Here is a 13,080-nt window from a genome sequence, read left to right as displayed (position 1 = left end):
TGAACCATTGTGCTTCCTGATTTGCTGCTATCAATGGATGTTGTGTGAATCCTCATTGAAGTCTTCATTTTGGTTTAAGAGAACAAGATGGAGAGTCTAAAAAGAGACAAGTTAGCAACAGAGAATCTCCTCCAAGAAACAAGTTACAACAGAGAATCTTCTTCCCCTTTGTTCACACTTTACATAATCACTTTCAATAATATTATCTTCAGTCTTCCTATAGTTTCTTCATTATTAATTTTTCTGGAATCTTTTCTAGGTAGTCTTTGGTAATGGAACCGTGGACGTCGTGGTGGTGGTGGATATCGTGGTGGTGCCCCAGTCAACCAAATCCAAACCTTAATTTAGCTGCTGCTGGGCTTACCCCTGGGTAAATGAGAGTCAAAAAGACGTTTTTGCCCCTCTGTTGCTAGGTAACCTTTTCAACAACAACATTCTACTTAAGCAGGTGAGTAATCAAGATTAAGGGAGACTTTTTAATCATGTTTGGCATTCCTTTCTAGTAAGAAACAGAGTTGTATGATTATTTGTTAGTTTTATAGGAATGTATAACACATGTTAGCAATGTATTATTTTTGTTTAACATTTGAATGATTCTTTGTATGACATTATAATTTGTGCAATTTATTTTATTTTTTGAGTATGAAATTTTATTTTATATTATGCAATGGATTGTATTTTTTGTATATTGTATTTTATTTATATTATAAGAAATTAAATGCAAATTTAATTTAAAAATTAATAAATATACAATTTTTTTTTAAACATTTAAATTTACGATACGCAAAAATGTGTGTCATCTTCATTTATGACATGACCTTTCTTGACAGGGGCTTTCTTGATACGCATTGCGTGTCATTAACACGCGCGTCGTAAGGTTACGACACACGAATGCGTGTCGTCTTCCTTTATGACAGGGCCTTCCTTGATACGCATTACGTGTCGTAAATGCGCGTCATCTATAGACGACGCGCAAAAGCGCGTCGTCTCTCTTTATGACAGGGCCTTCCTTGACGCGCATTTGCGCGTCGTCTGAGCCTTTTACGACGCGCAATGAGCGTCGTAAAAGGCCTTTTTTCTAGTAGTGGAAATTGTTTAGACACACCTGTGAGCTATCTAAGATAAGGTGTATGATTATGATAAAGTTTTATCAAAGCAATCTAGTATCAGAAATTTGAACTTTGGTAAGAAAGTCAATAAAGTATTGATTTCTAGAAGTCCAGCTGATTTCTGGGTACATGTCAAAGCTAGTGGGAGCATAAGTGTTATGCTAATAATCATCATGTTAGTGGGAGCATGACAATTATGATAAGTATTGCAAGTTAGCAATGTTAATTATAGAAAACAAAAGGTTTTAATTGGGAAAAAGTTGTTTTGCTATAATTAAGGGAGAGGAAATTATACTTCATCTCAAATCTATAAGCTTAGATCGTGAGGTTTTAATCATTTAGTCAAGGATATATATATATATATATATATATATATATATATATATATGAATTTCATGTTGGAATGGCTCAACATAAGGAAATTCTATATATGGGTCCATTATTTGCGTTCTAAAATTCGATTATGATTACGGCATCCCTTTTCATAATCTGAATTATGAGAACTTGGCAAATTGAAATGGAAATATTATAGCAAAAGACTGGTTTAGTCTTTATGTGAGACATCATGAATCGTGTCCCATATGCTTCGGATATATGATCGATTCCATGTGCTATATTCATCCTTTCTAAAATTTTCCAAATGTCTGGGGCATTAAGAAGGGAAAAGGTCTAGAATTAGATATGACTAAAAGGATTAAGCAATTGTCGAGGACAATCTAAGGTTTACCAAAGATTGGTTGCTCAAGGACAGTTGGAAGTATAGTGATAATTCTAGAAGGACCATATTGACATAATCTGTAAGGAGGCAACTCTTGTTCAGAAGTGATAGTCAAAATGGAATATGGAAATGTTTCAAAGTTAGAAATTATTCAATATGTGTAAGATTAGGAAACTTAATGCAAGAAGGATGTTTCCAAGGAGTTGATCTCCGTTGGAATGCTCTGTAATGGTTGTTGTCAAGTCTTGCTGACTTTGTGCATAATCATTACAAGAGGATCAATGCATATAAGTTTAGAATCTAACAGATTTCAGTAAATGGCATGAATTTGGAATTCTTGCATTTGCAGTAAAGATTTGGGACTGTGAAATGAGAATCATTAGAGTTATGTTCAATTGATCTATTTCACAAAGTAAAGATCATAGACAAACATAGTATGCATACTTGGTGTGTGGCATGACTAGTGTTTAGAAAAACATAGTGTACATGCTTGGAGCATGGGACAACTATTGTTTTAATTCAAGAATAAAGTTGATAGATGAAACAGTATATAATGAATAATGTGTAATCATATGGTGATAAATAAAAGGTGTTTTATTTATATTCATAAGTTCTGAGACCATATTAGATTTCATTATTATTGTGTTTCATTTTGCATGTTTTGACTTCCAGAATAAACTAGGTCATTGTTCTGGATGACTAAGTTATTCAAACCATCCACATTCGGTCATATGTTGGAAGTAGATATGAATCAAGACTGTCATGGGTTGAGCTTGTAGAGGTCTAAGATGTTGGACAAGGTGGTGCTACAACACTCATGAGTGCTCATAAGTTCTGAGTATTGGATTCAACCCGTGCTCATAGGAATCACTTCATGGATTTTATCACGAGTGATCATGAGACGATAATATCTTATATTCTTCAAACCTAGATATATGAGTTGTTACTATGAGTTGGTTATACATTGATTGCACGAAAACACATTGGTAACTCGATGTTATAAAACGTGCCTTTGTGTATGATTCAACAAGTAGTAGAACAAGCCATATGAGTCGAAGTTTATCCATTCCTTTTACCTTTGGGATAAAAGCGATATCTGTGGGCCCCTCGATGATTTGATGAATGGAAGTGCTCGGCCGGGCCAGGACTGATTTGATTTGTTCAATTAGTCAGTCGTCATAAATCGAAAATCGGGAAACAACAAATGGACAAAGAGAAGGATTATAATCCATGTCTCAGTCCATATGATATCTAGAATGGAGGAATATATGATCCCTTATCTAATGGACAAATCATTGACAAAGGTCAGAGTTCATCTACAAGGTCAGAGTTCAACAGAAGCTTTTGAGAGCTACGATTGTCAGTCGGTTCTTGAAGTCATACGCAATAATAGTTTTAGACTTATCCAAGTGGGAGACTGTTGGATTAATGTCTAGGTCCATAACTATAATTGGTAAGACTTGACCCGACCCAGCATGGTCCATTTAGGTTGCATGGCATAATGCACTTGGATAGACTAAATGAGAGAAATAAGACACTTATGGTTATTAATATATTATAAGTTCTAGTATATTAATAATAAGAATAATAATATTTAATTAGTATTGATAAAGAATTAATTTAGAATTAATTATGTGATCAAAAGAAGACTAATTAAATATATGGGTTGATTGTGTAAAACATCCATACTTGTATAGTGGGCTAATGCTTCATGGATTGTCAAGTTGGGTTAAACCCATAGGATACTCCATGGATGCTCCATAGAGGTTACATAACCCATGGGTCATGGAAATGTAAGGTCATGACAATTAGGTTTTACATGGTGTAACCCTAATTGTAACACATTATATAAGCATCATATTATTCACCAAAATCGGCCACTAGTGTGTGTAAAAGAAGGGCTAGCCGATTTCATGAGTTGTGGATTTCTCTCAAGTTATTCCAAGTGTATTTGGTGTTGTGTGAACCATTTGAGATGTCACACTTGAGGCACTAGGCACTCAAGCTTCATGAAGACATTATACATCAAAGAGGTATGTATTCTATCTTGTTATATCCATTGTTTTATATGCTAGATTAGGATAATACCTTGGATGTTCATATTTGCATGTATAATAGAGAAAACATAGATCCAAGGTATTTAGGGTTTCATGTACACTTAGGAGTGTTAGAATGCTCAAAACCCAACAACATCAAGAATGCTCAAACAAGGGACTAAGGTTTGCTAAGGTCGAATAAGGTGATGGAGGCTAATGAGAGAAAAGACTTGGAGGACATAAGGATTCTTAAAGAGGGTCCTATCCCTAAAAATTAGGGTTTGGGATCTCACCACGTACGCCCGGTGTACAATATGTACGCCTAGCGTATGTGCCTATGCCTCATAATTCACAAAAAAAATGCCACTATGGGCCATTTTGCAACATTTCTCATACAAAAGGGCTAAAATGCAATAATCTTCATACTTAGGGTTAAAATTTGGAATTACCTCAACTTCAGGATGTTACAGTTCTCCTCCACTTGAACTAGATTTCGTCCTCGAAATCAACTGTCGTGAACAAGTCAGGGTAATGCTCCCGCATCTCAGACTCGGGTTCCTACGTCCATTCAAAACCTTTCTGGTGTTGTCACTGCACCTTGACCAAAGACACCACTTTTTGCGCAAGGCCTTCGTCTTCCGATCCAAGATCGCAACTGATCTCTCCACATAATTAAGGTGATCATCAACCTGAATATCCTCCAAATGAAACAACCATTGAATCATCAACCACACACTTCTGAAGTTGCAAAACATGGAAAGTGTTTTGGATCTGGTTGAGCTCCTCAGGCAAATCCAATATGTACACTACCTTGCCAGTCGTAGCTATCATCCTAAATGGCCCAATATTTCAGGGCCCCAACTTGCCCTTCTTCCTGAAGCATATTACACCCTTCCAAGGTGATACGTTAAACAAGACCATATCCCCGACTTGGAACTCCAACTCAGATCGACACTTGTCGGCGTAACTCTTCTGTCGACTCTGATATGTCTGAAGTCTTTGCCTAATCTGCTAAATGAGCTTTGTCTTCTGAAGAACTATCTCAGTCCTTCCCATGACTAAAACATCAAAGTGAAACTTTATATAATGATGCTCACAAGTTGTTCGATCTAATGTCTCAAAGAAACCATTTCCTAAAAAAAGAGAATTCTTGAACATTTTTTTATTATTTTCATGTATTTATATGTTATAGTTACTGATGTAGTTGTTTATAACAATGATCAATGTTTTTTTCTTGACATTAAATTGTTAGACATTTTTTGCCATTGAATATTTTCTTTAATTTTGTTACTATAAGGTTTTATGTTTTGATGTTGTTTGGTTTTAAATGCATGTTACTATATAAACTCATGATTGTTATGTGGATTATATGTAAAATTTGTGATCATAGTTCGTTTAAAGAATTCTGATAATTTTGTTTTCGTTACTTCATGATATTAATAAATTACAAGTTTTGGTTTGTCTGTTTATGATTTGATCATATGCTTATTGTGGATCATATGTAATTTTGTTAAAATTAGTTCATAAAATTAGATATGTGTGTTTTGTTTTCTTACTAGATCATATGATTAAGTTTTTATTTTCAGAATCATAGACTGATGCTTGTGTCTTATGGTTATTTGTATCATAAACTAATTATTGATCATTTACTTATTGTGGATCATATGAAACTTGTTATTTCTAGTTCATTTAATAAGTTCTGATAAATTATTTTGTTACTGGATGAGTTTCATACACTTTTTTTTATTGTAGATCATATGTTGATTGGTGTATCATATTGTTAATTTGGTTATTTTATATCATATTCAGATTGTTTATTTTGGATCTTATGTTGACATTGTTTTGCCTATGTACAAATTCTTCAAAGAAAAGGCAGAGATTTTGTGACAACTACATTTTTTTTTGTAAGAAAGTAAGTTGTTATAATCGGAACACCATTACAAATCTTTTGTAAAAGTTTATTAAATGGGACTTAAGCTTCCTTTAAACTCTGAAATATTATGAACTAAATATATGGTATAGTGGTGTTGAAAAAGTGGTGTGTTACAAATTTTTTCTACCAAAAGAACCAACACATATATACAAAGAACTTTCCTATGGTTTGAAACTTTATGCCACTCCCATGAAAAATAATCATATTGACTATGTTTTGTTTCTTATGAAGTATATCATGGTAACGGAGCTGATAATGTTGAGGTTGATTTAGAACATGAGTCTTATGCTTAAGCCCTATAATTGGATGAGATACTGAAGAAATATGTTGCAAAGATGTTTTCTTATTTTATTCTATAAACACCTATCTTTCTGACAACTTTGGAGTGTTTTGATAATTTGTGAAGTTAAAAGCACAAGATTTATAGTGAAGCGCATTTGAAAAAGTTCAAGTTAGGATTACAGGCATTAGAGTTTTATGATTGTTGGTCAGGGTGTATTTGAAGACATGTTGTTCTTTTGGTTGTTAAATAATGGCATATATGTTTGTTTTTGGTTTCCATTTCCATTTTTAATGGTTTTCATGTCGGGTTCTTTAAGAAAACAATGTTAGGGGCTGTTTGGCAGGATCTGGATTTTTAAGATCCGAATTTTTAAGAGGTATGAATTTCTAAAAGGGTCTGAATTTTTAAGATCTGAATTTTTAAAATGTTGTTTGTTTAGAACATCTGAATTTCTGTGTCAAATGATAAAAATGACCATTTTACCCTCCTAACAAAAACAACTTGAAATACATATAAAATTGACATGTTCTGAAATCTAATAATATATATAAGCAATTTTTGTCAATTGAAACTAAAAACAATATCAAAGCACACACAAAAATCATATCCATATGTAAAGTTATAATTTCTTCAACCATAACATAAATAACTTCTCTCGAGCATTCCATCGAACACCTCATGTGAAGAATTCATTGTATAAAATTCAATAGTCCTGCATACACAATCAACACGCCAAATACCTTCAAACAATTATGTGAACGCTAAACACCTTTATAAAAAACACTTTAGAGATTCTATCCTTTAATCTTTGGATAATGGAAACAATAAACGAATGAAATCAATATGAATGAATGAAATCATCATAAACTGTTATATGTTAAAACTGGTTCCACGTTTTTGTAGAATAAACAATAAAAATTTCACTGTCATAGAAATTTTAGATCATATTTTTTTGCATGGTAATGATGAAAAATTTATGATAAATATTTTACAAACCATTTATGATAAATAATCAAAAATGTATGAATCGTATTATTATGGATCACGTTAAGTTATGTATCAAATCATCATCTAAAAAATTATTCATATCATATTTTTGGGTCATATAAATTGTGTCATATATTTTCTAAACCAAATACCTTTTAAAAGATAAATGTTCTTTATCCATGCATTACAATGGACAAAATCTACATAACATAATATTATACTTCCACTGTTTTGATGAAAATAATCAACTATAATCCAAACATGTATAAACTATGTAGTGTACTTTTCTCGAGTTATGCATTGTAAAATCTATACACATTTTATGTCATATTATTCAACCTTCATATTTAATTATTATGAACCAAAACTTGTTATGATCCAAAAGTTGTTATGATTCAAAACTTGTGATGAACCAAACATGTTGTGAACCGATACTAATGTGAAAAATCTGACACGAGTTAAAATTTTATGATTCAAATTTAATATTATTTTAAATGATATGATTCAAAGCATGCAACTATTTAGTATGTATTCAAGTTTGTTTCATAACATATTGAAAAACATGATAGAAACAAAAGTTATGTAACACATGATATAATTCAAAGTATAAAACTATTTGCATCATAACAAATTAATAAGTGGCTATCTAAAATCTATTAGAAAATCAAAAATTGTTTATGAACAATAACTTATGTGAAAATTTTAACTTGATTAAAAATGATATTATTTAAAACATATGATCCAAAAGATATGATCTATAATCGGATTATTCAAAATTGATATGACTAAAAATGATAGATATGATTTAAAATTATATGATTAAAAATATTACGATCCAAAATGATATGATTTTAAGAATATGATTATAGTTATAAAAAAAAATTGTTTCCAAAAATCTGTTATATGATTTAAAATGACATGATCCAAAATGTTATGATACAAAATGATATGATTCAAAATATTATAATTTCAATTATATGATATAAAATGTTAGGATCCAAAAATTTATGATTTCAATTATACGATTCAAGTTACGAAGAGTTGTTTCCAAAAGTTTCTTATATGACTGAAAAATATTATAATCCAATGTATTATGATACAAAAAAAATTATGATAGAAAAACTAGATGTCAACCCAATTTTGTATGGACAACCAGAACCAACCTTGTGTGGAATTTTGTGCATAATATTACAACATATAACTAGTTGGAGAAGTACAAATACAAAAAGAAAAAGTAAGAAAAAAAGAAGAAGATAAACATCACAAAACTAACAAGATTACATAATATCACTAGTTATATGTGTAAAGATCAGCAACAACTTGATCAAGGATAAATATAATTGGATCATAATTTAAGAAACCTATGAGAGGCCAACTCAACCAATAAGATTGATCATAATTGAAACAGCAGGAAAAAAAAACCTTTTAAAAGGAACTGTTTATCAGAAACCACAGTTTGTTTATATACTTGTTCTGAATTTTATGTGAAAGAAATCCAATAGCTACATCAATGTACCTTATTAAGAAACAAATTAGATGCGACACCCCTTTTTAGGAAAGAAATCCAACAACACCAACACTCAAAAACTCTAACCATATAAAAAATACCAAAATCCAGAGCGGTTAGTCAAAGCCTCCACACAAGCTGAGTCGATAAAACAATAAAACACAATTAACATCCTCCATAAAATAGGTCTTTTATCAACTAATCTGAGAAAAAACAAGCACAATAAGGTCTTTTTAGATTTAACTCAAGTTCACCACCCGGAGAAAAAACAAGCACAATAAGGTCTCTTTAGATTTAACTCAAGTTGACCACATGGTCATTGAGAAATAAATTAAATCCAATTGATTTCTAATATAAAGAATGGAAAATTAAAATGGTAGGAAAACAATTGATCCACCCTTTTGAAAAATGAGTGTCTTCACCTCTGAAATAACTTTGTTTTAAAACGTATGTTTTTGTGTTCACATTCCTTGGCCCGAAAATGTTTAAAGTCTATGCAAATTGCTACATATAACTACTTTAATTTTCTCTTAAATAATCCCCAACTTACCTTTGTTTGCATGAGAACATGAACTCTTTTAGGCATTTCATCCAACACTTGGTAGGCATCAATAACCATAAGTTCACAACCATTTTATAATTTAATTCATTCCCTCTAAATCTTCCTACCATACTGATATGGCTTCAAATATTAACGAATCTAACTATAATTCATCATTTTTAATAGAAAATATAGATAAATATGTCAATTTCTTAAAGGATTTCATTATGATAGAAGCTGATTTTGTATAATTTGAAACACATGATGATGATAACCTGTAAAATATCTTTTCATGTTCAAATCTAACATGAGTTTACGTTATTTGAATCGTATGTTGAAGCTTTCACTAGAAACAATGATGATTTCAATGTCTTTGAGGTTTTCTTCTTCGATGGATGAACGAAGAAGAAGACGATGAACAGTGAGCGCCTGATTTGGTATAATTTGAAACAGATGATGAGGTTTTCAAAATACAAGTATTGACTTATTAGTAATTTGCATGGACAGTTTCAGAGGAATAGTAATCTGCATGAACTTGACAACTAATTAAAATTTTCAAAATATGACATATGAATGTTTGAATTCAAGAGGCATAATTGAAGAAGTCCATTTGTATTAAAATGCAACAATGATATTGCATAATCTTATAACAGTTTATTGCAAGTTACAACATATGATATAGCAATATTACAACCTATATTATACACAAATCAAACGGATTTATTCTTTAAAATAGACAAAGATTAAATGATCTTGACATTACAACTTTGACTTCAATTCATCTTTCCCAGATTCTGTTCGAATCCTTTTCTGGGCTCTAAACAGAATCCCATGAACTTCATCAAAATGAGGAGCAGTCGCTTTCTTTGTATCTTCAATCCACTCAACAACTTTCTTGAAAGGGCTTAATATTCGTTCGCATTCCTTCTCACTCAAAAGCTAAACACATGAAATTTTATCTTTTTAATTAAGGAATTAGCCAAAAACATGAAGATCATAAACATATTAAATAACATGTTGATTACCTGAAGTTGCATGATTTCACATACTAAACTGATATCTGCAATTGAAGGTTGAGAGCTTCCAACCAAAAATCTTCCATCTTTTAGCCAAAAAGTTTCTAATTTATTCAAAGATTTCATGAGTATCCCCTCAGCTTGATTGACTACTTGAGGGTATGCATGGTGGGCATCATTATGTGCCAAGATAGTGTTGAAAACAAGTCCAGCTGAAAGTATAAAACCAATCAATTTTCAGGGTTTAAGATCTTATTAATTTATTATTTTATTTAATAGTATATAGCTAAAGTGTAATACAGCTACATATATATATATATATATATATATATATATATATATATATATATATATATATATATATATATATATATATATATATGTATTATTACCTGAACCACGGCGTAAATTGGAATGATGCCAGTCTAGAACAGAGTGGATCTTAGCTCTTTTGGATAAATCACCAGGATACCTATGGATGTGATTAAGCTTTTATATATAAATGTGATAAATCCATGGAGTTTAATGAAGTTTGGAATTTGTATAAAGATATGGAAGATGAAGAAAATTGACTCACCAATGACTAGCTACTCCTGGAAATGCACTACAGATGTAGATAAGAATTGCATGACTGAAAATAACAAGAGTTCATTTACAACATTTATGAATATTAATAGCATAAGGAGTAAGGATGTTGGATAAGAATTAAGAAACAGAAAGAACCTCTCAAACAGCTTGAAGCGTCCATCAACTATAGCTGGAACTTGATGCATGGGATTTATTGCTGCATAAAACATAAGCAGTTAAAAGTTGTTAACTAAATATTGCAGAGAATTTGATACAAAATCAGTATCAAACCTTTATATTCAGGGCTGAATTGCTGGTTTTTCAAGACATCTACTCGGATTTCCTCGAAATCTATCCCATTTATCCTTCAAATAACATCCAAATAAGCCATAAGAAAGACAAGTTTAGACAATCATCAGATAGACTTATGGATAAAGAAAGAACACAAGCGCAACCCTAACTGCAATAAGTAACAGACCAACAATAACCCCAAGTCCCAACTGAATTTCCACAAATTAAAAGAAAATGGGTAGAAATGTTACTGTAAGTGACGAAAGAAACCCTAGAATGTACATTCGAAGAACAAATTTCAATTCAACAAGAATCTGAGCAATCAACTAATCGTTTAAATTGGGTGCACTCAGTCAAAAGTCAATAAAAGGCAAAGAAAAGGCATTTGTAACTAATTTAGTAAATTATCGAAAAGGGGAAGAAATTCATATACTTGCAGAAGATGAGAACAGCACGAGATGGCTGGGACATCCGATCAGCATATACCTTCAGCGCCATGATTCTCGAGGAGCTCAAATCGAAATCGAATCCTGGGAATGTGAAGACTCAAACACCAAGATTTTCAAGTATAGACACCATCTTTGACCTTTTTGAAATGAAAAATCCAATTGTCACTTTGTCACCATGGCCTCAGCCAACCTCATCTTTTCTTTTTGTTTTTGTTTTTCTCAAGTAGGTATTTTACAGGAGGGTATTTGGTTGATTATTTAAAAACTTCATATCAACTTATTTACTTCTTCAAAAATCGATAAGTTATAAATGTTAGGCAAAAGAAAAAGATTTTTTTAAACAACTCCTTTTTAAAAAGTTAGGATTTGTAATTTTTGTAAATTCTTTATGATTTTTTAGTTAACAGTTTCTCCTTGACCCTTTTAAAAAGAGCCCAACATTTTTTAAAAAAACAAATTATTGATTTTTGTCATTATAAAACTAATCTAACTGTTTTTCTAACCTTCATAAATCAATAATTGAGTAAATTAAACCAATCGTCCTCATGTATATGTCAAAAAGCGTGTTTAGTCCTTATTTTCAAAAATTAACTCAGATTATCCATCGCTTGTTTAAAAATTGAACATTTCATCCCTCCAAGCATAAAAAGACCATTTTGCCCTTATTTATTTCTTTTTTGATTTATTTATTAGTTATTAACTATTAGTCTATTAAATCAAATGGTTTAATTAAATATATGGTTCTTTCACTATTTCCATTGACCAACACAACCATTACTATCGTCGGGTACAAGCACTGCCACCAGGGTTTGATTTTTTATGTTTATAGGAAGAAGCCACCAACTCCAATACTCCGGCGAGTGGAAGTCATCTCCAACGACACTCTTAAGATTCTAACAACCCTCTATCTCATCTCATTTGCTCTCTTGTACCCCTTTCTCTCTCAAATCTCCAACTTTTCTGGTGAATCTAGACTGAAAAGGAAGAACAGATCGGCGAACCCCAAATTGAAAAGGAATAAATTTTTTGACGTAGCCCTAAATCATCGGCGCCATATGAAGTGTCAAAAACAAACCCTGGATACTCGTATCCCTTCATCTTTTATGATGTACATCTGGAAGAGTCATAGCCACCGCCATCGTAGAAATACATAACCACTACCTCATATCTATATGCTTTCGAATAGAGATGGCGATAGTTAGGGTTTCAGACAACATTAGGGTTTCAGTGTAGATCTATAATGGCGATGACAGCTCACACCACAAGTGATTTCGATGCCAATCTACTGTGGTGAAGGTGGCTATGGGAAGCCAACCTTCTTTGGCGAGGTGATGGCCTCAATTGTTGTTGGAAGTGAGGGAGTTGGTTGGACATGATGATAGATGAAGAGATAAGGTTCGTCGGAGGATGGAGGCAGTGATGATGGTTGTGACTTGTTGTTGACATGCTGACGAGCTTTGTCTCATTTTTCCCTTTCATCGAGTGTGTGCATGTGTGTTTCCGATTAGTAAAAATGTGAGGGTGGAGAAAGTGATGAGAGGATGGTATAATGGGCCCTATTTTTTTTAAATTTTGAAAATAATAATAATAATAATATCAAATTAATTGAAAAAATAAAAAGACAAGGGTATTATTGTCATTTT

At 31.8% G+C, this 13,080-nt stretch overlaps 1 protein-coding gene across 1 annotated transcript; it reads right to left on the bottom strand.

Moving 5' to 3' along the window:
- Positions 1-9,707: 9,707 nt before the first annotated feature.
- On the bottom strand, positions 9,708-11,655 carry LOC111900385 (glutathione S-transferase T1-like). Its single transcript, XM_052764545.1, has 7 exons — positions 11,422-11,655; positions 10,989-11,062; positions 10,854-10,914; positions 10,708-10,761; positions 10,523-10,602; positions 10,140-10,342; positions 9,708-10,053 (listed from the first exon to the last, which is right to left on the bottom strand). The coding sequence occupies exons 1-7, from the start codon at positions 11,484-11,486 to the stop codon at positions 9,874-9,876; spliced, it is 717 nt and encodes a 238-aa protein (XP_052620505.1). The 5' UTR covers positions 11,487-11,655; the 3' UTR covers positions 9,708-9,873.
- Between the last annotated feature and the right edge of the window lie 1,425 nt (positions 11,656-13,080).

Source organism: Lactuca sativa, chromosome 6, assembly GCF_002870075.4.
Source record: "Lactuca sativa cultivar Salinas chromosome 6, Lsat_Salinas_v11, whole genome shotgun sequence".
In the NCBI taxonomy this organism is placed as follows: Eukaryota; Viridiplantae; Streptophyta; class Magnoliopsida; order Asterales; family Asteraceae; genus Lactuca; species Lactuca sativa.
Note: the sequence above shows the minus strand (reverse complement) of the source record. Positions and strands in the feature narration are given on the sequence as shown.

Excerpts from the sequence above, each read along its gene's own strand:
- LOC111900385 (XM_052764545.1), bottom strand. The coding sequence starts at position 11,486 with ATGGCGCTGAAGGTATATGCTGATCGGATGTCCCAGCCATCTCGTGCT. Across the intron at positions 10,915-10,988 it reads ATTCAGCCCTGAATATAAAG|CAATAAATCCCATGCATCAA; the intron begins GTTTGATACTGA and ends TGTTTTATGCAG. Across the intron at positions 10,343-10,522 it reads CAATTTACGCCGTGGTTCAG|CTGGACTTGTTTTCAACACT; the intron begins GTAATAATACAT and ends TTATACTTTCAG.